The 27090-nt window shown below is 36.5% G+C and overlaps 1 protein-coding gene across 1 annotated transcript in view; it reads right to left on the bottom strand.

Annotated features, from left to right (window-relative positions):
• Positions 1–27090, bottom strand: part of LOC134536067 (protein furry) — a 737387-nt gene that overhangs the window by 272168 nt on the left and 438129 nt on the right. The window contains exons 24-25 of the mRNA XM_063375635.1: positions 5429–5551; positions 4176–4309 (exon numbers count right to left, since the gene is read on the bottom strand). Coding sequence (XP_063231705.1) covers positions 4176–4309; positions 5429–5551 — 257 coding nt within the window. The remainder of the gene's footprint in view (positions 1–4175; positions 4310–5428; positions 5552–27090) is intronic.

Raw genomic sequence — 27090 nt, 5'->3', positions numbered from 1 at the left:
GGAGCAGTCAAAAAGGTAAGCACCGCCTGCGGAGTGCTGCGTTATGCATTCCGCAACACTGTACTGTTCTGCTCGTAGAGTAACGCCACGAATCCGGGGGCATTGCTAAACAAAACCAAACATATTTGTACCGAACAAGCAAACAAACAATAAAAGGCAAAAAACCGAGTTAAATACTGCACTGTGATACAGTTCTGAGCTATGTATAAGGTTTCTATCTCATCGGGAAGTAAGTTTAAATTCAAGTGCAATATGTGTACCAAACAGACAGACAGCAAGAAACAGAGATAATAAAAACGTGTTTATAATAATTAATAAAATAATACAATAGTCATCATCTTAAAGGGGCGTACGCAGAGGGGGAAATGTGGAGGGGATATTACCCCCACTCCCAAATTCCTAAAAAAACTTATAAAAATCTATCATTCCTACTAACCAAAACGAAATAAATTGAAAGCAAAACCGCGGGCAAAGTGGTTATCTCTCTTCCCTCCCCCCCCCCCCCCATTTGAAATTCTGCACACGCTCCTGTCCTCTTATTCAGCACTCAAGATGCGATCGAACAGAGGACCTCTCGAACGTGACACATGAGGAATGACTCAACTAGCGCCTTGGTGTTAGAAATACAAATAATATGATTGGTAGACGCAACGCGGTAATTTTGACGAAGTAATTTTATATACATGCAACGCCAGAAATAATGTTTATTTTTTAGTTTGTAGTTCACTCTTTCATTCAAAGTTTATCTGTAAACTGAAAATTTACTGAGTTACCCTAAATGTGGTGGGATACAGATTTGTGGCTGCGACTGTTTATTACCCAGAGGGAGAACACGATGAAAGTTTTCGCTTGTAAATTTCAGAGCCGAATCAATAATTAGGTACAAGAAGAACTGTGGCTATTAAGAGGGCAGTTCCTAATTTATTTTGCTTTTAATGTTTTGTGTTTTTTGCTAATGACTTTATATAAAGGAATAGAACAGCGCATCTTGCATTGTTTATTAAAGGCTTTCTCTACTAAACAAGTCCTTATTTAATAGTTTTTTTTATATACTTGAAGACCAAGATTTTATATCAGTCCAAGCATGTACTGAAAATTCTCTATGTTTAGTATATCATTCAATAAATCCATAATAGTTACGTTTTTCCAAACCATAGAAACCTGAGTCTTTCAATGATTTGAAAATTCAATTTCAATGATTTGATTATTGGTTTAATGAATAATACACTAAAAATAAAGAACTTTCAGTCAACTTTCATTAAATGGTAGGACTAAAATAAATATGTGCCTATAAGTTATTCAAAACCATTACATAAGAACTTGTTTAGTAGAAAAAGAAACATTTTATAAACAATTACATGTGATGTATAATGATTTTATTTATGTATTTATCCTACTAATATTATAAACGCAAAAGATTGTAAGTATGGATCGATGGATGTTTGTTACTCTTTCACGTAAAAACTGCTGAATGGATTTGAATGAAATTTGGCCTACAGCTAGCTTATAACCTGCATTAACACATAGACCCCATATTAATATGAAATTCCATCCCTAAGGCAGTGAAAAAGTGATAATTTCATTTTATAACAGAAAAAAATCATAGGTCATAGACATACAAATAGTGAGTGAGTGTCATTTCTCTATGTCTGAGACACGATCATACACATAGTACGGTCTGGCAAATTAATATTTTTCTTCTTGGTGAGACCAGTCCGCATAGTGGAGCTCGCAGCGGCTAGCAAAATAAAGGCGCTAATAACAGTTTTGTTCTTAACTTCGTCAATAGATAGAGTTGCCTTGAATTTTAAACGCACCACCGTTTGATGCGTTTGTCATGTCTTTAATTGTCGTTTGTTTGTGCCGGATGCGTTTCTATACCATTCATGTGATTGCGATGAAATTTTGGTGATATGTTAAGCGCATGCCTATGAAGGTTACTGAGACGGTATAATTATTTTTCAATAGTTGGAGCACGAATCGTGTCAAAAAAATGTGTTTATTTCATTTTATATAGCGGCACTTCGTCTGTTTTTGTTGTATAAGTGCGCACGCATGACACAATTTACTTAAATATAAAAGAGAGACAGAGATAGAGTGATATATAAATATAGAGTGAGATAGAGACGGAGAGATAAGTTGAGATAGAGCTAGGTATAGAGAATGAAATGGGTCAGATAGATATATACCTATAGATGTATAGAGCTGTATAGAGTCATATATAGAAGATATAGAGATAGTGGGAAGTAAATATGTAGATATAAAGAGATACATAGATGCATATAGATGTAGATAGAGATAAATATATAGAGAGATGGATAGATATATGTGGAACTACTTCAAACATATTACAAAACAAAACTGAATGAGGCATTGCAATGCATGCCGAGCATTAGCTACATAATGGAATCTTTTCAATATTAGTAATCTCTTATTTTTCAGCTTTTTTCTATAGTGCTTTATAAAGTCTAAATTACATACAGACCAGGTAAATAACTATAAACTGGCAGAACAACGTCTGTCGGGATCTGAAAGTGATATAAATTAATTTTCACACTTGACATTCAAATTAAGAAGACAATTACTAACTACACCCTGTGTTCAGCCCGGGAAACGCCGGGTATTGCAGCTAGTTTAAAATAACATGCAAAAACAAGAAAAAATAGAAGCAAAGTATTTTAGGATACTATTCCATTAAATACCGAAGCACAATACAAGCATGCATACAGGTAAATAATTGCGATCAGTAACTCTCAACTTGCCAGTTCTGCTCGCTAATGTAATCACCACATAAATCGACGTGGGCTAAAGGGTTTTTACCTCTGCGATGTCTCGCGGTATTTAAGGGCAGCGGGGTAAATCCCGCCAAAAGAGAATCGGAGGGTCTCATTGCATGAGATTTCTAGGAGGATTTGGCTTCGGCAACGAAGCCCAGTAATTCGTTAACCCGAAGTAACGGCTGATTCAACCCGCCGCGCCGCTGCGCTGATCCAATGCTCATAACGTCTCTAATGATATCATTGTCCACAAGAAAAAAATAGCTCTAATGTATCCCATTTAACGATGAGAGAAAATAATTCGTATCTATATTTTCAACGAAACTAACCAATATTTATTTTGAACTGAAAGCAGGAAGTACATGTCTCCCTGATTTTATTTTTTTCCTCCCTCCCAAATTATTTACGATCATTTAGTTGATACACACATTTTTTTTTACAATGTACAAGAAATTTAGAAACACAACTTAAATTTAACTAACAAAAAGAACAGAACGTTCTGCGTAAGGAACTACTGAGGCGAGGAAGGGTAACATATTAAGAGACTAAACAAAATTCTCTGGTTTGTACCCACAGGCAAATACATACACACATAATATATCATTCTTTTCAGTTCACCAACGAAAACCTGTAAATGTATAGGCTCGTTAATTAAACATACGCTACAGGCTCTCATTACGTAGGGAACGAAAAGGATTTAATATGACTGAAAAAGTAACATCATTAAAATTAGAGAAAATCTTGTTTACTCATTTCTGGTAAAAGTGTGAACATTTTCTACTTAATCTTTGTAAGATTCACTTGAAAAATGAACTATTTCAATTCGTTTAAGAAGTATATTATAACGGATTTCCGAGACAAAGTAATAGTCAAATATTTGTGCTTTTTTAAAACAATTTTGTACGTCATTTGAAGAGCATGAGACCGTTTTATTGAGTCAGCTTGGATGCCCTAAATTACGCTCTATAAAGCCATTTTGACTATTTCTGTGTGCTTTATGATGATATTTTCAAGAAAATAAATATAATTATTCACTTAGGATCAATATGGATGATGATTGTGATGATATACTGAAAGTGGTAGGTCATCATCCCACCACGCAAGGAACACCAGTTAGGCAGTTAATATAGGTGCTGCGGAATGCATTGTGGCCGAACTGTTAGAAATCACAGTAAAATTTAAGGACTTTTCAACGAAGAATTCTTCGTAGTAATTTCAGATAACTGGTTCTTCGTTTGAGAACGCCGTATTTCTACTTCCGCGTTTTGTTTATTCGTTATTATCAGGGTAAACACAGGGTGAAGCAATATGGGCGTTTTTGCAGTAGACTTGACCAGTTCTTCAATGTTTTGTTTGTATGCCAATGTTATTGTTGTGAGCAGTGAAGGAGAGGCCGACCTGGAAGTAGGAGAGCGGGTTGGCGGGCGGCACGCTGGGGTCCACCAGCTCCATGTTGTGCAGCCAGGGCAGCAGGTACTGCAGCAGCAGCTGCCGCAGCTCGGGCCGCGCAGTCTGCAAGCGGCACGTCACCTCTGCCGGCAACACGCGCGCCCGTCCTCACTGGCCTTTCCTTACATCCGAGTTTTACAGTCACAATTTTACAAATATCATATATTTTGGTCATGGTACAATTAGGCATCATAAAAGGAATTAAACTTCTTACTTTATTTCAATATTTTTACGTTAAAACAAAAACGGATGCGTTTCAAGGAAAAATTGCTACAGGGAACAATATTCCTCAAAATTTAGACATATTTTCAAATTCAAATATATTCTACAACTTTGTACTATTACAAACACAACTAATTCCTTTATTTTAAAATCCAACTGGACACGCAATAAGAAACAACTACTTTTTTTAAAGGCTAATTCTCGCATGTGACGAAACGTGGAGGACTTTTCACCCACCAGTGAATTCCACCATTGCTTCTCTCCTCTTACGGTCTCGTACCACCTCTGTCTCGATGATACGTTACATGCTAATAATTCAACACCGGGGTTCATCAAAAACGGCGATAAAGGAAACAAACTGACGGAACGCATGGCGTGAACAGCGCTCAGTCAAACACCCAGGCCCAGCGGTAAAGTCCGCCACGTTTCTCACTCGCGCGGAAGTTCTGTTTTCAGATCTTGCCGGAGACCAAACAGCTGGATCTCGTCCGCGAGGACTTGGAACCACGGGCCTGTACGAGACGTGGAACAAATATACTGTGGGATGGGGGAACGAACAAGAGAAACAGAGAAAGAGAACAAGAGGGAAAAAAGAAAGAAAAGGAACCAGATAAAGGAAGGCAGAGAAAAATGAAAGAATGCAAAATGGAACAAAGGAGAAAAATGGACAATAAAAATAGAGAAGAGAATAAAAGAGAAAAAGAGAGAGCGAAATATAGAATTAAACAGAGATAAGACTTGACTGAGGAAAAGACAAACTGAGAGAGAAAAAAAATACAATAGAAACATAACATAGAAAAAGTTGGAAAAGAGGGCGGATGAAAGAGCAGGTATGAAAATGAAAAAAAGTAATCCAAGAAAATGATGGCAGAACAGAGAAAACCAGAAACAGAGGAAAAGATACAGAGCAAACCAGACACACAAGAGAGAGAGAGAGAGAGAGAGAGAGAGAGAGAGAGAGAGGGAGCGAGCAGTCTCACCTGAGAACATGGGCATGGTGAGCTCCGGGTGCAGCTGGGCCAGCTGCCTGGACAGGTACATCTGCGAGCGGCAGTACGTGGTGGACAGAAGCAGGTCCAGAGTGTCGCGCCCCTTGTCTCCACCTGCCGACGTCACACACACACACATGAGCGAGGCGTGCTCCGGGAGTAACAGTCAGTTCATTAAGCCCACCCCACACGATGCCCATTTTCTGCTATAACTTCTGTTATACCCATGGGTATAAAAATTTTCATAAAAATTTGTATAGCAGAACCGCAGAAAGATTTCTTAACTCCATACACACGATACCTAGAATGCTAACAGAAAACCAGCCAACGCAGTTGCCGACCAAAGCAAACATATGAGGGGAGGATAAACCTGTCGTAGTCAACTTATCAAAATACTGAAAAAAAAGTGAAAGTTACACCTGTTTGTGTTAAAAATTATGTAACTTGCGGAAATATTATATGATATTTTATCTTATATTTTTCATTTGCAAATATATAAAAAATTGGTTTTTATTTATTTTTATTTTTTATTTATTTATTTTCATATCCTTTGAGCCCATTTCTGGGGTATGATACATGTCAAATACATATAGGAAAAAATATATATATATACATACATATAAAGTTTCACAAAAAAAACAACAAAATATACAATTTCACAAAAAACAAAAGCACAAAATATATAATTTCACAAAAAACAAAAACACAAAAATATACAATTTCACATAAAAAATAATAATAATAATATACAATTACATTTTACTTATAAGTTAACATAAATTACAAGTGGGATTGAATTTACCCTATAAAATCTTTGCTATTATTTTTTATTTTTATAAAGTCTTCTACATCTTTGAAAGAATAAAAAAACTGTTTTTCAGCTATTTTTTTTAACTCTATTGCAAACAATTTTTTATTATTAATATTTTTAACATGCCGAGGTAGACTATTATATAAGCAGATTCCCACATAATTACAGTTTTTGGCATATTGGCTGGTGGAGTGAGATGGTATTCTGAGGTTGAGTGTAGTTCTTGTTTGATACGGGTGTATGTCACTATTTGTTTTGTGTAGATGTATGTTATCTTTCATTAAAATCATTAGCTGGATAAAATATTGACAGTAAAAATGTATAATTTTGAGATCTTGAAATAGGTGTCTACAGGATGATGATGGTTTCGAAAATGAAATTAGTCGAATTGCTTTTTTCTGAAGCTTAAATATTCTGTTTCCTTCTGCTGTGTGTCCCCAAAGTTCCATGCCGTAACTCATAATGGAATGAAAATTTGCAAAATATGCAGATCTTACATAGTCTTTAGACAATAACATTCGAATCACCCTAAGACCATAACAAGCACGGGTTAGTCTTTTAACAGTGTTGTGTATATGCGAGTGCCAGTTTAGGTGGGTGTCTATTTCAAAACCTAAAAATTTTGTTGAATTTTTTCCCTCTATTAGTTGACCGTTATAAGTGTAAGAAGTGTGTGTGGGATTGAACACTGTGTTTCTCTTGAAGTGTAGAAAGTTTGTTTTATTCAGATTTAGTTTTAGTCTGTTTTCTTTAAACCAAGATTCCATGTTATCTAGAGTGTTTACGGCTAACGCATTTAATTCGGTGTTATTCGGGGCTGTTATAACAATATTTGTATCATCAGCAAAGAGTAATCATCTTTCCATTTATTTTTTGAGAAGGAAGGTCATTTATGTACAGAAGAAAGAGTAGCGGCCCAAGTATACTTCCTTGTGGAACTCCAGTTTTAATTGTATGTATCTCAATATGATGTTACTTCCATAGTATCTTCTTTTAGGTGAACCCTTTGCTTTCGATTTTTTAAGTATGATGAGAGTAGTTTAATGGCAATACCTCTTATACCATAATTTTCCATTTTTCTTATTAAATTTCCATGATGTACAGAATCAAATGCTTTTGATAAATCACAAAACATGCCAAATACTTCACTACCTTTATCCAGATACTCTAGGATGTGTTTAAGAAGGTGGTAAGTCGCTGTAGTAGTGGATTTATTTTTTTGGAATCCAAATTGTTCTTCACATAATAAATTATGTTTGTTTAAAAACTGTATAGTTCTATTTGAAATAATTTTTTCTATTATTTTTGAAAATGAGGGTAATATGCTTATTGGCCTATAATTTTCTATTTTTGTTTTGTCACCTTTTTTATGTAGGGGGATTACTTTAGTTGTTTTCATGTTGTCTGGAAATATTCCAGATGCGATTACTGTATTTATTAAGTAAAGAAAATGTTGTGCTATAGGGTCAAAACATTTTTTCATTATAAAACTTGATATACCATATATGTTTAGTATTTAAAAACAAATTAAGAGCAATTTTGGAATTACAAATATATTTTTAAGTTGTAGGTTAATTTCAAAATCTAAAAATATATAAATTTAAATGATACAAGGGACATTGGGTTTACTAAATGTAGTTTATGTACGGTTTAAATTCTAATATTAATTTAATTATACAGTTAATCAAGCTAATTTCATTGTAATAGTAAAAAAATGCTACCGATTCATATATGTTATATATAAGATTTATTGATTACTTATATATTTAACTATATAATTAGAGGAATTGTAACTAATATTTTTTGTAACCCAGTGAGACAAATAAACACGCACATACCGCGTAATAAATTTAAATCTTCGGTGAAGAAAAACATTTTGCATGTTTTTTTTACCCTCACAGGTGTGTCGCTATGAAGTATCAGTGTATTCATTATTAATTTATGGACACTCGTTTCTTAATAAACGTTGGCGTTTTAATTATAAAATTAACTTTTGGTTTAAATTATTTGTGAACATGTGATTTTACTTTACTTTTTTAAAAGTAAAAATAAATCTAGGTAAGTAGTACTATGAATAAAATCAATGGACTGAGACACCTAAATGTAGTTAATAATATTATATCATAAATTAATTCTAATAATTTATATTTGCAGAAAGCACAGTATGTACAATTGAATTATCTGTTATTTAAAAAAAACTAAAAAAAAAAAAAAATGGACTGATGAGGATTCGAACCACATTCAAAGTCACCCTTCTACCGCTGCCATCGTGCCCTTCGCCACTACGCTACCGCAACTTCTACGAACGTGATAGGAGATAATGAGTAATATAAACTGCAATGTATTTTCATTACGTATTTTAAAATTTCCGATTACTTCTTTCTGTGGCAATTTCAGCTTAACAAATATATTCCATAGTAGTTTTACTATTATAAAGTTTCATTTGGCATACCATTACATTTGTTACGTCCCTTAATGTTGACAATACAGACTATATACGGGGTTATATTGAAACACGTGGGTCCGCCATCTTGACGGCTCCAGCTCGTGGGTATAGCAGAAAAATAGAACACGTTCTATTACGGTTTTGGCTAAGACTTCGGTTATGAAAACTTTTATACCCAGAGCCAGACCCCTTGGAAGGGTGCTGAAATGTTACCCACACGGGAGCAGGCGCGCTAGCATAAAAATTACATGAAAACTGCTAAGGAAATGGGTGTCGTGTGGGGCAGGCTTTAGCAGCTCTTTCTTTCATACTTTAAATTTAACATAGCTCTAGTTGATGTTCCATACTTTTCTCTTCAAGTCTCATTTTTAACATTTTGGCGGCCTACTTAAAGAAAAAAAAATCAGTAAAGGATTGCAAATTTCCAGGTTAAAAATTAATGCTGGTTGCTACGTGTCATGATTAGCAATATTATGTTCTCCATTTTTTTTTTACCTTATCGAAGTGTGAAAATTCTCTCAATTCTAAGATTTCGACGCCAAAATAAAGTTGCATTATTTCTTTTAAAGAAATTTAAATCACGCCTTTAAGGAGCCAAACACTCTTAAACTAAAGTTTTTCCATCGAAAATGTACAACTAATACTACGCGTTAGAATATGGAATATTTTGTGAAAACAACGCAAATACCTGCGATGAGTAAATTTACACTAATTTACATTATTAACAGTTTTTGAGAAACTTTCAGCCCTTTTTATTCCATACAAAATGCCCACACTGGCATACATGACATATTGGTAAATGAGAAACAACATGTTTAAATATGAGGTATTTGTTCCGTGTCACGTACCCAAGTTTTCCCATCATCCTGATGGCATTATCCTGTGGTATTGATCATGTGGTACAAGATGATAGATTTTAACTTAATACGTCGAAAGATCCTGGATTTAACAAAAATATTACAATACTGCAGCGGTCAGGTCCGCTGCCTTCAAACTTTGCACTTCACCACGGGCGTCGGAGCATTCTTCCCTCCCTCCTTACCCCTCTTATTGTTGTGTTTTGTTTCTCCTCGCCCCCCCTCTCGGGGTTGGCGCATGCGCGCTGTGCCGCGCCGATTCCATATAAGCAGCCGTCAGGGTTTTATTCGCGCTTCTCTTCTTTTTAGTAGTCATGAGCATGTAGTCTTCAAGAAGAGTTTTCTTTATCAACAATGTGTGAGAGCGACCTCGGGGGGAAAGCTATGTAAGTGTCATATATTGTCACGGCGCGTTTTTTCGCGGTTGTTTTATTTGACGTTTTAGATTTTTCACTTCAGTTAGATAGAAGGTTTTGGCAGTAATTTAGGATGGTTTGTTAAATTTTGTGTTAGGGCTGTTGCGTTCAGGTAGTGGCCGCCCGGGAGTGGGATGCGCGGGGCATTGCCCGCTGTGCTTCACGCGGCTATCACGTGACCGGGGTGTGCTGCGGGTGCAGCCTGGTCGGCGTTGCGACCGCTGGTTGCCAGGCGCGGGGCATACGGTGGCGCTGGCCAGGCTCGCTTCTGCTGCGCCCGCGGGAATGTTGGTAGGCGCGGGGAGTGGCGGAAGCGGGAGTTGCTGGCGTAGCGCGTCCTCCTTCGCGTGGGGGCTACGTCCTGTACGGACGGGAGTAGGAGTTTTGGGGGGTCGTCGACGGGAGCTCGAGCGGGAAGGACGTGACTGGTGGCGAGGGAGGAGGACCCTCGAACTGGTCACCAAGATGTAGTTTTTCCAGTTAAGTAATGTTCATTTTTATCATGTAGTTGTAGACTTTTTATCTGTAAGTTGGTAGTTGTGACCGCCGTGACTAGATATTCTACCGTCAATTTTACGTTTAAGTATACTGGTTTATTTTTAGGAGTAATGGCTAGAGGCCTGACTTAAAATTGCATTTCAGATTGTAACTTTAATTGTAAATTCATTTGCCAGTAATCGCTTTAGAAATCAATGTTAAGGGGCTAGCAGGCCTCAGTAAATCAGTCCATCCTACGTGAGAACATTTGTCGGACGTTTGTGCGAAAGACTGTGAAAGATTTTAAAAGATTCGTTGAAAGCCTTTATTTTGAATAAACATAAATGTAGTCCTCAACTTGCAGTTTTAAGTTCTTATTTTAATCTTAATTTCCTTCCCCAGGCTATCGTCTAAGTTTATCAAGTAATTTGTTATAAAGGTTCTTAGTCAGATATTGGAGGTGTCTTTTAATTAGAGGCTTTCCTTGTAATCCACAGTTCTGAAAGATCCCCGGTACAGCTCTAGTTTACGTCCCTTGGTTTTTATTGTGCAGGCTTCCCTGATGCCTGGTGATGTTTTCACGCAATCTCAGGGTGGTGGAGGCTTTAATAGTGTATTTATTGTCGTTTTGTGAGTTAGAGTAAGACGCAGTCATCTCATCTCGTATCACTCCATTTCATTCATTTCATTTCATCACATTTCATTATCATTTTCACACACCCACATTTCATCATTCCATTTTACCATTTCATCTTTTATCATTTCATTCATGTTTTTTTCTTTTCACCGCCACATTTGGTGGAGGCGCCGGGTATGTGTATAGCCGTTGGGTTTGTTCGTGCCGTGACGAATGAATTACCGTGTTTATTCGTTGCGCCATGATCGCCAGACATTTACATAACCAGTGGTATAGGAACTGTGGAATTTTGTAATTTTATTTTGCTTTGTGTTGAGTGCAAAATCCTTTTAGTTTTATTTATTTCAATTTGTAATTTTTTTGGCTATCAGTTTTTTTATAGGCTTTTATAGTCAGGTTTGAGTCCTGAAAGTTTGCGGTACGAGAAACGAAGTTTTATGAATGGAAAGGAACTATGTGAATTGTAAGAAACGAGACGAAAAAGAGAAAACTTTTTTTTATTGAAAATAGAAAGATGAAAACCTCTTAGGGAATATAAGTTACGTTGTTTTAATGTGTATTTTTATTATGAAGTAATAATGGTTGTGTCACGTGATGACTTAGAATTTTTTATTTAAAGTTTTCCGGACAAGGTTGTGGTATGTTGTACCAGTGTTTTGTCAGATAACTATGAGAGCCACGGGTTGTTGGTTATTGAGTTTTATGGTTAAAGTTTGGCGGTTTAAGGAATAACTACAGTACGGCAGTAGTTGGTCACTTAGGTTAAGTAATTACGTGTGTCAAGTGTGCAAGGTAATCAGTGTTCAGTAAAGTTATTAAAGTAATTTATTTAATTGGTTTTTAAGGCGTACCATAATTTTGAGTCGAGGTAGATAATTGTGGGGTGTTTATTGGTACGGCACCCGGTAATTTCGGTACGTAATAGAGACGTGGAATTAATTTTTTTTGTTGTTTTTGATGTTGATTGAGTTGTAATAATTTGTTGATCAAGGAAGAGTTTTTTTTGTTATGTTTGAGAAGTTTAGATGCGTGATAGTTTGGATGTTTACAGTAGTAAGATTTTTTTTATTAAGACCTGATTTGCCTTGTACCTTGGACATGGTTAGTTTTAAGTGTTTTCCCCTTGATGTACCTTGTTTAAATTATTTTTAAATTATAGGAATTTTATGTTGCTGGGACGAGTGGTGCTAGCTAATATTTGTTTTAATTTTTTTTTTGTTTTTAATTAATGCCGCACAAAAAAAATTAAATTAAGATTAAAAAACTCTAATGAGGCCTTCGGTTAAGATTTGTTTAGCGGAGATTTGAGAGCCCACATTGGCAGCAGATGGCAACGGGAAGGCGCTGTCTAGGCAAGTGACGAGAAGCAGATGTGTCGCGAGGACAGCTGGCTTCGTAGAAAATTAAAGGTGAAAGTATTCGTTAAGTTTTTTTTTTAGATTTACAATGCGATTAATTATTTTCTTTTTCAGCTCTGAAAGTGTTTGAAATATGTGTAAAAATTGGAGAAAACCTTGAGAATGGAAGGCAGAGAAATGTTTTGAATTTTCTGGAAGTAGGGAGTTTGAAGACTCCTTGGTCCTAACCTGGTGAATAGAGTTCCAAAAGGTTGCTGTAAATCCGGGAGCCTTACAGAGGCAGGCGGTCGGCGTGTTTATAAGAAAGGGGTTGAGTGAGAGCTCCTTGGGACTGACTGTGGGTCAGTGCCCTAAAGTATGTTAGTGTAACCAGTGCGGGGGAAGCCTGGTAGTAGTATAAATTTTGTTTAGGGGTCAAATTGAGTAATTTGTTTCCCCTTGGAACTACATCATGTTAATTACCGAGGTAGGTTGGATAACTATGGTCTAAATTTGTGATAAAGGTTGTTATTGTTACATTTTAGTATAATTTTATTTTGGATAATTTTAATTATGAGATAATTAGATTTTTTTTTTGTTGTGAGTCATTTTTTTTTGTTCTGGTCGATCTTGGTGATGGCTCTGGTTAGTTAGGAGATGTTGGGTTAGCGAAATTTTTGTTGTGTTGATACTGATGCCTGAGAAAATGGAGAGTTACTACAGACCCGGGAGGGATGGTCTGTAGAGCAAGGGTTAGAGTCCCTTTGTCGTTAAAGGGTTCGCAGGGTAGGCGACCTTTAAGTGAATGTTGAATGAGCCCGGGGAACGTTGTGTCCTTTTGGAGTAGCATTGGCTACCAATGTAAGAGGCACGGAAGGGTAGACGTGGTTGGCCAGGAATAGGCACCACAGGGATGATTTGCCTAGCAAATCTAGCCGCAGGAGACTTAATTTTTTTTTTGGGTTAGAGTCCCACAAGGAGTATACACAGGAGGTGTATGGTAGGCATCAATTGGCTTTTGTTTACAAGTGGATGTTGGGAGCATGGAGCTCATGGGGATGAAAGTTGTAGTTTTCTGTTTGGAGTAATTAGTAACCAGGTGCCAGAGATCATGCCAACTACTAATTTAAGTTTTTTTTTTTACTAAATTTTCTAATAATTATTTTAAGTGATTATTAATTTTTTTTATCGTGAGTACTGGGTGAGAGTACTGGTGTATGAGCAAGGCTCAACACTGTTAAGTGACTAAAGTTGAAGTCTGAGGGTAACACCTAGGTAGAGGTGGCCTCAGTTATGAAAATCAAGTGAATGAGACATGATTTTTAATGAGGGCAGAGAGAAAGCCCGCGATAATTTGTGTGTTTGACTGAGATTTGTTGTTTTTTTTTTGTTCACAAGCAGGTATTTGACTTTTTTTATTATTATTCTGTTGTGGTTCCTAGAGATAGACTGGTGTCTATTCTAGTGAGACTGTTTGTGGTTTTCAGTAACAAGTAAAGTCAGGCTATAGACCTACACTAAATGATTTAAAGTAAGCTTTGTAGATGGAATTTTGTTGTTATTGAATCAGAGACAAAACATGTCATTTTCATTATAAGTGAATGTTAAAATGGGAAAAGTTTTGTTACAGGTACATCATGGTGGAGCTGTGTTTGTGAGATATTTATGTGTTGTTTTGAGGACTACATTTTAGTTTTAAATTTGTTTATGGTTTCAGGATACTGGCTCATTTGGTTTGGTAAAGGAAACAGGCGGATATTTTCTTGAGTTCATGTGATAATTCAATTTTTATTTCAGGAAACTTGATGTTAGCTGGGAAAGAAACTATTGTTAATTGTTACTAAAATTTTCTCTCAGATATTGTTTTTTTTTTGAAGACAAGTTATGGTATTTGTGTTACCTAGGAGGTAGGAGGTATTTATTTATGTTTCCTGGGTTTAAAGTATTTGCTATAATTTTTTTTGTAGTAGTTGTTGGTTTCTTGACAGTATTACGATTGATATTGGTCCTGAGATTATGTTATTTGTTTATTTATTTTCTTAATCAATACTCAAAGTGCTTAAGTTATTTTGCCCCAGAAAGAAAAGTTTATTGTTGTGAATACTCTGTTAAAATTTTATTGGTAAAAAAAAAAGTTTATTTATTTTTATGTCCTGTTGTTTTGTTTTGATGTTTAGTGCCAATTTTATCGACAAATTTATTATGTGTGAGGTGTTACTTAGATTTTATGTGTTTGTTTTGAAGAAAGCGAGAGCAGTTGGAGCAATTTTATTGTGAGATGACTTGGTTTGTTTTGGTATTTTTCCTTTAGATGTGAATGTCAAGCTGATTCAGAGATTGGAGGTCTGAAATTTTTATTTTATTTTGAAGCATGATTTTAAATAATTTGTGTGATTCAGTTTAAGTACATTTTGTTGGTGTTTTCTTGGGTCGTTTATGTCTGGATATGAGTTCAGATGTGTACCGAGTGTCAGGTTAATGTAAGTTATTTAATTTATTTATTTAATTTTAGTATGATTGATTATTTTATTAAGTGAGAGTTTGTTGGCTTACTGCTGTGTTTTAGCTCGAGTGGAGTATTAGGCGCTTATTTCTAAGTTAAAGTTAGTTTATTTTATTTGTTATGGGAGGGAGATTAGGAGGGAGTACCTACCTATCTGCCCCTTTCTCCTCCCTTGGTGCTCGGACATTGTGGGTTGGTGTATGTGGCGTCGTGTTGGGGAAAGAAGTAACAGACTTTCCAGTGTGGAGATCGACGATTGGTGTTCTGCATTGGTGTTTTGCTGGACACTGGTATGAAGTACCATGTTGTGGATGTGGATGGACTTCCTATATGTGAGGTCAGATGCGACTTCACTGGGGAAGCGGCCACTGGACTGTGCGCCCTCAGTTGAGCATGTGAAGGGGACACATGATCACTGATGGTCCAACTGTTTGGATGGCCTGGGATGCTGGATTCCTGGTTGTACCGAGAGGCGTCGGGTTCTCGCCTCTTGACCCACCATCACAACCAGTTGAGTTCTCCCCAGAGCCGGTCGAAGAGACGAAGAGGATCATGTTTGCAGAAGAGTCGTGTGCCACCACCTACTGATGGAGTCCTGGCAGGTTAACCTTAGTGGATGCTGGACTGTTCTAGTGATGTGGACGATCAACCTGGCCAGTTGTCAGACCCTCACTTCAGCACATCCTTTCCTTTAGTTCATCCTGTACTGTGTCTAGTGTGCCTTAATTTTGTCCTAGTTATAAGGTACTCTCTATAGTTTTGTTGAGGGAGGGAAAGTTTTGTTAATTTATTGGGAATGTTTGATTACTTGAGTGATACGGTACTCATCTGTCTCAGAGACCAGAGTTGATTTTTATAAATTATACTTGGAGTTAATCTTTTGCAATGTTAAATGAGTGTGGATAATGATTGTCTTTTATGTTTACTTTGTGGGTAGGAGATACAGTTCGGTCGATCTCCTACGCCTTTGTTGTTTTGTACTTGGTTGAATGTTAATGCTGTTAAATTGTTCCTAGGTTTGCTCCTTCCGCTGCTCGTGGTGTTGTGGATCCGGGAGTGCTCTGGCGTCTGGTGGTGGAAGCTGCGTCTGCTGTTTGGGGGCCCTGTGCTGTGATGTTTGGCTGGACGTTTGGTGATCGCCTCCCCAACTTCAGCGCTCTTTAGTACATCATTCGTCAGGACACTGCTCGTGATCATGTAGCAGATAAGATTGATTTTTCTTATTCTCAAACACATGTAACTAATTAAAAAAAATACTGACGTGAATGAAATGAACAAAATTACACCTTAAGACTAGAGTAAAGTTTTCGGCAGGCATAAACGGTTTATAAAATTGTGAAATGTTAAAGACGAAGTTTACTTAAAATGTTACTATGTGTTTGGCAGCATGTTATCTTTGTGATGAAATTAGAACCAAAATTGTGTGTAACTTTGTTGGACCTAAGGTCGTTTAAGTTTTCATATTCGATTATTGTAAGAGACTGCTGGTTCCTTACGTTGATAGTAAATTTTGGATTTAGGGCACTCCTTAGTGGGTTTCTGACATTTGTGAGGTCACAAATCTACTAAGCGGGGGAATATGTCACGGCGCGTTTTTTCGCGGTTGTTTTATTTGACGTTTTAGATTTTTCACTTCAGTTAGATAGAAGGTTTTGGCAGTAATTTAGGATGGTTTGTTAAATTTTGTGTTAGGGCTGTTGCGTTCAGGTAGTGGCCGCCCGGGAGTGGGATGCGCGGGGCATTGCCCGCTGTGCTTCACGCGGCTATCACGTGACCGGGGTGTGCTGCGGGTGCAGCCTGGTCGGCGTTGCGACCGCTGGTTGCCAGGCGCGGGGCATACGGTGGCGCTGGCCAGGCTCGCTTCTGCTGCGCCCGCGGGAATGTTGGTAGGCGCGGGGAGTGGCGGAAGCGGGAGTTGCTGGCGTAGCGCGTCCTCCTTCGCGTGGGGGCTACGTCCTGTACGGACGGGAGTAGGAGTTTTGGGGGGTCGTCGACGGGAGCTCGAGCGGGAAGGACGTGACTGGTGGCGAGGGAGGAGGACCCTCGAACTGGTCACCAAGATGTAGTTTTTCCAGTTAAGTAATGTTCATTTTTATCATGTAGTTGTAGACTTTTTATCTGTAAGTTGGTAGTTGTGACCGCCGTGACTAGATATTCTACCGTCAATTTTACGTTTAAGTATACTGGTTTATTTTTAGGAGTAATGGCTAGAGGCCTGACTTAAAATTGCATTTCAGATTGTAACTTTAATTGTAAATTCATTTGCCAGTAATCGCTTTAGAAATCAATGTTAAGGGGCTAGCAGGCCTCAGTAAATCAGTCCATCCTACGTGAGAACATTTGTCGGACGTTTGTGCGAAAGACTGTGAAAGATTTTAAAAGATTCGTTGAAAGCCTTTATTTTGAATAAACATAAATGTAGTCCTCAACTTGCAGTTTTAAGTTCTTATTTTAATCTTAATTTCCTTCCCCAGGCTATCGTCTAAGTTTATCAAGTAATTTGTTATAAAGGTTCTTAGTCAGATATTGGAGGTGTCTTTTAATTAGAGGCTTTCCTTGTAATCCACAGTTCTGAAAGATCCCCGGTACAGCTCTAGTTTACGTCCCTTGGTTTTTATTGTGCAGGCTTCCCTGATGCCTGGTGATGTTTTCACGCAATCTCAGGGTGGTGGAGGCTTTAATAGTGTATTTATTGTCGTTTTGTGAGTTAGAGTAAGACGCAGTCATCTCATCTCGTATCACTCCATTTCATTCATTTCATTTCATCACATTTCATTATCATTTTCACACACCCACATTTCATCATTCCATTTTACCATTTCATCTTTTATCATTTCATTCATGTTTTTTTCTTTTCACCGCCACAATATTATGAGTGAGGCGGTGGCCCTTGCCATAATGTAATCCGCGAAATTTAACTGTTTGCTATCTAGTATAAATTCTCTTTCGACTGCCACCTCGGAAAAATTGTGTTTGGATTAAATTTGCTGTCGTTTGCCTTTTCATGCATTTACTAATTTCTATTAATTGGTTACTCAGAACTGCCCCCCCGCCCCCCGAGAAGTCGATAATGATATTGATAATGATGATGTTATTGATTAGTATGTAAACTTTATCGCGTGTAATAGTTTTTTGGTTCATGCATTTTTGCTGTACGTTTTAAGTATTTATTATCTTGTATCTGTGTATCTGTGGCGTAAGCCTTGTAGGTAATTGAGTTGTTTGACACAACGGCCCTTTCGATGGTCCGTGCGGGTGTTACTTGCGTTGATATGTTCATGGCCTTGATAATTGTATTGCTCGTCTACATTAGGCGTAATTATTCGTGTGTATCCCTTTAGGATTTGTCAAAAATCATTGCTTTGCTCATTGCAAAAATCATCGTATTTCGCTGGATTTTTTTTTTTTTTTGGGTTTACCTAATATTATGTGTCTTAATGTTCACTGACAGCATAACTTCTAATGATAAATTCTCATGATAATGGTAATTGTATGAAACGTTCTATTGTGTATTGTGTAGCTTAATTAGGCTCTGGGCTTAATTAAAAATTGAATTTAAATATTCTCTTATTGGAAACTACTTTCGTAGTCCCTGTTGAATGCATTGTTTTCTAATACTTAGACACCTTAGTCTTTGCCGAATAATTTAATTGGGCCACTCCTTGTTTAGACGGAAATTATAGAAATATAAGCTTTCAATACAAACAATGTTAAGAAGTAAAAAAAATAAATTTCGGATTTTTTTTTATTTGTTACACCAAAATTTTCGTGTATCCAAGATATTTCGATGTACTAAATTAAAACAGCAATCATCATGCACCACAGGATGAATATATTTAGGATCATGCCATTAGGACCAAGGGATAGACTTGGATACACGAAACAAAACTTTTACCCAAAAAAATGGTTGAGTTTTTTTATAATGTATTTCAGTTTTACATAATGATTTTTTTTTAGAATAAGTCATAATTTTAATAAATTGTATAGCAAAGAAGAGTACAAGTCAACTTATGAAAACACTTGCAAGACGTTGTTACCCCTGTAAGATAATCTCAAGTTAATATCTGTTAAGGAAATTTAAGACGAAACATAATATACAAGAGCGCTATCTTGATACATGTTACGGTAAAAGTCACCAGACAACAGTAATGACCATGCATTCAGTGCAATGAAACCACGCACAGAAATATTCGTAGCAGGAAACAGGCGTTTCTAGGACGACAGGGATCCCTCGCTAAGCGGCAGTTCTCGAAGAAACTACGCGGGCAAGCAGCGAGTAAGGTTCTGCCTGTGACAAGTATGGTCGCTGTTTTTGTCGTGACGTCGCGGTGCCGGGGTTGCGATGGAGTGAGCGAGAGAGAGCGAGAGAGAAGAACCAACCCAAGATGGTTAATTAACGGCGAGGAACGAGGGAGTCGACGAGGACGTACACTCAGCACCGGAAGGAGGGAGAAAAACAAGACCGCTCCTGCGACCCAGCCAGGAATCGCACACAGATCAATACTTACACTGAATTACATATTAGGTCGTCGAGTGTGATGCTGGAATCACAGTGGCGCGACGGGCGCGATGCGACAGAAAAATATCGCGTTATTGTGAACGTGAGGGTATTTTTTTTCTCTGCGCGAAAAAAAAAGATTATATACAACATTTTTATACTCAGCCATTGATGTTACCAGTTTTCTTATATCCACATCTATGGGATAAATGCTTTCATTCAAAATCTAACAATTAAAAAATATATCTATATTTACACTGGCCGTTAACACATTTCAAGGATTTCACTAAATAATCAAGCAAACAAAACCGTTTAAAACACGTATAGTAAAAATATAACTGCCAGTCTAAAAAAAATTAGTGAATCTCAATTCTGTATTGTCGAGCCCGCGATGCGATGAAAATATTTCTAACCGGTACCTACGTCTGTCGCGTCCGTCATTTCTGTTGCGCTGTGTCGAAGGTGATTTGTTAGAAAAAATCTAATAGCTACTCATTACGCCCATCGCATTTTTGTGATTCTAGCATAACAGAACCAAGCACACTTTGTCTTCAAAAAATCGCGGAGTTTGAGACTCGCCAGCTATGTTACTTTCACATGGTCATTAGAGTGAATTAATATTTTCTTTCATATTTTTACCAAGCTTTTATTAGCTTAACCTGTATGTATGAATAAATGAATAAATGAATAAATGAATGGACTATGTAATAAAATATTTCCATTCATTTATTACCCACTTTTCGACGTCCGAATGTGTTGAAATTTTGCATACGTATAAAGAACTTCTGAAAATAATATATCTCGATACCTTAGAGTTAAAGGAGCGTGGTGGTTCGAGGGCCAGAACAACTTAATTTAGAGCTATGGGTAAGAACCATGCTTTTTGTGTATCCATTAGGTCGGGGCATGAAGGGAATTTGCACCGGGGTCGACTGTGCCCCTTTGAGGGGAAGGGGGGGGGGGGGGTCGGTGTTAAAAAAACCAAAATTTTGAAAACTTTAAAACTCAATGCCTTTTCAATTTGGAGTGTTTCCGATCAAAAGGGTCTGATCATTGTGGAAAATATGTCCGGGGAAAAATAGAGAGAGAGAGAAAGGCGCCTAAATTTCGAAATTTTTAAAAAAAAAAAAAAATATCTTTTTAGATCTAAAGTGTTTCCGAGGTCGGGTTACGGTGAAAAATGTGCCCGGGGTTCAACTTTCTCCCTCTCGGAGGGGGAGAGATTAATAACTCTAAATTTCGAAAATTTTAAAAATGTATTCTTTTTTGATTTGTAGTGTCTCTATGAAGGAAAATGTGCCGGGAGAGGGATTAAAAAACCCACATCTTTAACGCTCCCGTAGCCCGTCTTGGAGACTGATTTTAGGAAAACCCCGTGCTCAGTAAATGAGTATGTAATATAAAGAATATCCCTGCCAATTTTCAAGTCTGTAGACATATTTATACTTTAAAAACGTTCAAAAGCTTTCATTTTACCTAGAACTCACAAATTTGGACCAGTATTCATTTAAATTAGTTTTCAAACCATAAAAGTTTGTTATTTAATTTTATAATAATTTTTAACTGGCAAGATAAACTATTATATTATTTTTATTAATTAATGTGTGCAGTTCTGTGGTAGTGCTAATTGCTGTGGTAAACAATGACGTACAAAATGGGTAATGGCAACAGTATTAAACATGGCGACATTTTATTTTAAAACTAAAAATAATAACATTAACTAATAGTTTAAAAATCTAAAAAAAAAAAAAAAAGATTTTATCTTTGAATGAACTAAAAATTAAAAAATAAATTAAAAATTTAAATTTTTTGTTTAACAGCCCAATAATGAACCACAACTCTGTGTAACTAAAAGCGTAGGGTGCTAGATAACATTTGTCTTAAATTTTCTATCACTAATTACGAAAATTAAAGAAGAGAGCAAGCACCTCACGCTTTTAGTTATACAGAGATGTGGTTCATTATTTGGCTGTTAAACAAAAAATTTAAACTTAAAATTTATTTTTTTAATTTTTAGTTCATTCAACGTTAAATGTTTTCTTTTTAACTATAAGTTTATTATACATAATTTTACACAGTCACACCATGTTTTTCATGAAATTTAACACTTAAATAGCAAGCTTATACTATTATGGTAGGTGCGGTATTTTAACTATACTATCCTTATTAGGAATCATCAAATTTACAAAAAAATACAAAATTTAAGAAAATATATTAAGTATTTTAAATACCAAACAAAATTAAACAAGAGCAAATAATTTTAAAGTAAGATAAAATACACGTAAATAAGATGCCAGACAACCAGATTTAATAAATATTTTTTTTTATTTAAAAATTACTTTAAGTTTTTGTTAAGACGCAAAAACAGTGTAAAACCGTCTCGTAAACCTCGAGGTTACAAGCGAAGACTAGGGGTGAGATCGTAATGGAGCATCGAGGGAATGGATGGCGCGGGGAAACAGGAGCACCCCGGGGAAACACACCGCCCACTCGGGCAACCTGGATCCGACCCGCCCTGGTCGTGAGCGAGTGAACCGACCACTCCGCCGCCGCAAGACCGCAGACTGTACCCACGGAACCCTTTCGCCGATTCAGCGGTTATCGAATATATATATATATATATATATATATATATATATATATATATATATATGAAGAAGACTATCTGTTTTATTGTTTCTTAATCGAATTTGCAGTTTTATTCCGATCTTAAATAAATTTTGCACAGTTGAAAGCCAAACACGAGAAAGTTTACTGTTTACGTGAGATTTCGAGAAAACCACCCTTAAAGAATAATTTTTATAATTCATGATAAAATGTCGCTACTGCATTGTTGAAGCTTTCTTCGTCTCCATGACAACGTCTATTGTAGGTATTGGTTGATGTATATTTTCCGAGCTCGAGGCGCGAAGTGGCGTACACAAGGGGCATACACAATGACAATGAGCTGTGCGAGAGTCTTCTGCCATGTACTTAAGAGGCCACTCCAGTGTTTCAGGGGCACTACGCAACCCGCGTTAACCTCATAAGATTCAATGCTATTTTCATTTTGCTTATAACTTATTAACTAATATAGATTTCGAAATGATACTTTCTTGATATGTAAGACAACGATGCTCTTATCAAAGCCCCTTTCTTCAAAAACGTGCATAAATTATGGTTGAAACCTAGACAATACACTTATGCATATTAGTAAAGATTAGTATAAAACCATAATTTATGCACGTTTTTGAAGAAAGGGGCTTTGATAAGAGCATCGTTGTCTTGCATATCAAACAAGCATCATTTCGAAATCTATATTAGTTAATAAGTTATAAGCAAAATGAAAATAGCATTGAATCTTATGAGGTTAACGCGGGTTGCGTAGTGCCCCTGAAACACTGGAGTGGCCTCTTAAGCTAGTAAATAAATATAAGAAACCAACTCATAATCGTGCAAACAGCGATTTAACTTGCTCAACTGCACCGTAATTCAAAGCGCGCCGTTTTAACAACACGTGGCTGTACTGAAAGTTTAATTTGCAAGTGCAAAGTCGCGGACACAGAGGGACGCATTAAGCCAAAGAGGAACGATTTCTTGAAGATTAAGTTCTAACTTCGTTCACGCAAGACCAAATTCACAAACCTTGGGAGTCAGTGATATTTAAAAAAGGGAAAGGGCAGCAGCCAACTTTGAATTTAAGATTTGTTGACATTTAAAAATGAAAACATAAAAAAGTGGTTTCTTGCTGTTTTGCCCTACAAAAAAGCCAAGAGAGACAACACGATAACTACACCAGCAAAGAACAGATTTTCCAATAACTAATGCATGGTACAATGACAGACCGAGAATAAATGACACATTATTCATATATTATAATATTATATTATATTATACCTCCCGGCGACACGAAGGTGACGGGTATTGCGGAGCCATAGAAGGGGTGGGGTTGGGTGGTGTGTGTTTATAGGGGTTATAGAGCCCGCAGTAACTGAATTTTTTTTAGGTTTAAAGTCATTTTACTGACTACTATGTGAAATGGTTAAATTTCTGTCAAGAAAAATTTTTAATTTTAGCTAACATTTTAAAATCCTCAGAATTTTATTATTTCAAAAGTTTAATAAAATTAAATAAAAAATAATAAATAAATAAAAATTCAAACATACCACGCAGTAGCCACCAGCATTTCTTTAAACCCAAAAATGTCCAATTTTTTATTCTATTTTATTTGGTTCTCCTTGTCCATACTGCAGAACAATGTTAAAAATTCAATTTCGCCAGCTAATTAAGCAAAACGTATGCACTACACATTTTTTTTAATTTGTCGAAATTGGGCCGCTAAAAACGCCAAATAGTGTAAACATGTTAAACGTAAATATAAAATAATGACCTGGAACGGGACATACGCCAGCAAGTTATGAAATGCCAATAAGGGCGATAGGTTGCGAAAAGCAGACTTCCCTGTGAAACAATTTGAGCTCGGAGTTAAATTTATTTAAAATAATGACTACAACAGTAAACATATTATTAAAAACCATACTGTATCAGTCTCTGAAACTATATTAATAAGATTGAGAATTTTTAATAATAGACGATAAAACATTTTTATGACCTAAAATCAATTGAATCCAAGGTTGACAATTTGGGCATCCATTTCTCCCCTTGAAAATTTTTCTGATACTATAATTTTCAAGTTGCTTGCCAGTGCTTTCAGCAGAACGAAAACTAAGGAACCTCAGCAAATCAAATACGAAAACTCTATAAAAGCGAAGTCATAAGTGAAGTGATTATGCTTATATTTTTATAAATATGTAATTTGGTTTAGTAACAAACGAACATAGTTTCACACATACATATATAGATACATACCATTCTAAGCGATAATGAAAAGTTTTTTTAGTAATAACACGAAAAATCTCTACCGAATACTTCTACAAAAGAAAATTCAAAACCTAGTAGGTTTACTTTCTGATGCAGATTTCATTAATCCAAGTGTAAGTTTGAATTTATAGCGCGGTAAGCTCCACAAACTGCTGAAACAACGGTTCAATTATCACGAGCTATAAATTACGTTTTGATCTGCAAACTTCGCAACAACAGTGAATATGGATCAAGGCCAGAATCTAACGGCGGTGGGGGTTGCTATTGACGCCATGTCGCGCGTGTGACCGCGCAGCGGCGTTTGAAACGTCTGGAAGATCACGTGGCACGCTAAGTTGTAAGAAGAGTGGTACGAGAGAGAGAGAGAGAGAGAGAGAGAGAGAGAGAGATAGAGAAAACTGTTATGTTCGCCTGGAGGTTTCCATCGCCGCGCCGTCTACAAATCACACGCAGAAACCGCGAGCACACCCACCTGTGAGTACGAGTCTACGTGCTTATTGAAAGCTCGGGTGGTTGAGCCAAGAAAGTGAAGAAGAGGAAAAGAGGAGGATGGGGGGAGGGGGGTCGAATACGCGAAACACACGTCTCCAGGCTTTTCCTTTCGAGCGTCACCCGCGCCAACATCGAGCCGAGACAAGACCTTCAAAGGCGAATGATTCTCAGACGTGATTCATCGACAGCGAGAGACAGAACAAAAGAGAACGATCGAAAAACAGATGAGGTGAATTTGCGCACACACGTTTGACAAGCGCACAAAATATGACTTTGAACTTCCTTTGAGTGTAAGTTCAAGCGTTGTCTCCTTTCAATAAAAAAACTTATCAACCGGCAACTTATGTACGTCACAAGATTTAATTTCAGCCTGGTTCGTGTTAAAATAAAATTATTAAAGTCACTTAAAATGGTAAACTATAATAATTATTTACAGACACAATATGAACTGCAACTGTTATCAAGAGAAACAACTTCGGTTGTTTACTAGAGTATCGCCTATCACTTAATTTAACTATTAAAATAATTAACCATAATTTAACACAAAACCTCCCGTTGTGAAAAATAAAATAGATTCTACATTAAGACTATACAATTTTTTATATACCTAATAATTAAATGTGTTATAATCCAATTATTAATTTCAGGTTGGATGGTTCCTCTCTTTTGTGATACATAATTTTTAAGTTAAACTTTTCTCTAACGAATAAATTTTGAAGTATTTAATGATGTATGAAATATTCCTACAAGGTTTAGTGTCAAAATTTATCTTAAGTTAATAAACTGTCCGTTATCAGAAGGTACAGAGAGCTTTTGCGAAAACAAGATTTCATGACTTTCTCCAAGTTGAAATAAAACTTTAATTGTATTTTTGTGGCTTTTAAGCATTGAGTATAATTCGTATTGTATTACTGGTTGTAAATATACGAGTCACTGAGTCACTTTGTTGTAAACTTTCAAGGATAACAGAAGCGACAATAACTAACAACACTCACACCGACATCCATGATCAGAACTTATATAATCACAATGTTATTATAAAAATTGTTCATACATATTCACAAAATATTAAAATTACGAATAAAATGAGTGTAGGTATTCATTTAAGGTTTTGTTATAAATATTGACACCCACATAGACTCTTAACTCTAAAACTCACTAGATCACTAACTCTCTAGACTAACTCTCCCGCTCCAACTCTTCCCCTCTCTCTCAAACAGCATCAACAAAGGTGTTAAAACTCAGTGCAACAGTTTTATCAAGAGCATGACTTTTGTTTGAAAAGAAAATCATTAGGAACGCCCTTTAGAAAACGTCAATGCCGCACGTGTGCACTTTGCACGTCGGAGATTAGTTCTCATCACGATCAGGTCTGCATCCTTGCAGATGGCGAGATGGCAAAGATTAAAAATAAAATAAAAAAACAGAGAGGCGGCGTGGAAACAAGCGCGCGCACTTGGAACTTTTTTCCAATTCTTTTTTCCACAGAGATTTCCTGATCGCGCAGAGTCGGCGGGAATATTCCAGCATGCAGCCTGCTCCCCCCCTTTCCTTTACCATTACACACCATCGTCACAGGGGAGGAATAAGGCACTGAAGGACCGACAATGGAGCAACGGAGAAGTTCAAACAGAGGAACGCCGTCGGCAATAATCTCCCGTGATCGGAGATCACACTCGAAGTAACGTGAGAGGCGAGGTGCTCCTGTCAGACACAACCAGCGCAGTTCCAAGAACACCACATTTATTTGCTGTCAATCGAAATGCAACCAAAGGGCAAAATATTTTATTTTATATTTGGAATTTGAAATCGCGAGACATATTTGCAAAAAGCATAATCAAAAAATATTTTCTGTCCTCTTCATAAAAACATGGTTTAATTTCTCTATGCAGCGAAATCTTTGTACCCTATATTTGCTTTCGTTCTATTTGTGTGCATAAAACACACAACATTTGTACACAAATGTACATATCGTCGACAGCTAGACGAGAAGCCCCTCCCATTTATGTAATGAATTAATGAGTAGTTTCATATGCACTCGCGAGTGCTAAACAAAATAATGTGAATATAATTTGTGTTAAAAGAAAGAATTTTATATTACTTGTTATAATATCGTATAATGTAACTGGTAAACTAGTCACATTCGAATAAAAATATGGAAAAAAATAAAAAAAAACCGTTTAATCACAACATCTATGTTAAAATGAATGATACAGAAATAAAAATAATGGTGTTCGCTAATTGAAGTAAATTAAAAAAAAAAAAAACTGGCACAATAAACACGCAAACAGAAAGAAAAATCTATCCCAAAAAACCAAT

The sequence above is a fragment of the Bacillus rossius genome, chromosome 1 (assembly GCF_032445375.1).
Source record: "Bacillus rossius redtenbacheri isolate Brsri chromosome 1, Brsri_v3, whole genome shotgun sequence".
Taxonomy (NCBI): domain Eukaryota; kingdom Metazoa; phylum Arthropoda; class Insecta; order Phasmatodea; family Bacillidae; genus Bacillus; species Bacillus rossius.
This window is presented reverse-complemented; position numbering and strand designations above follow the sequence as displayed.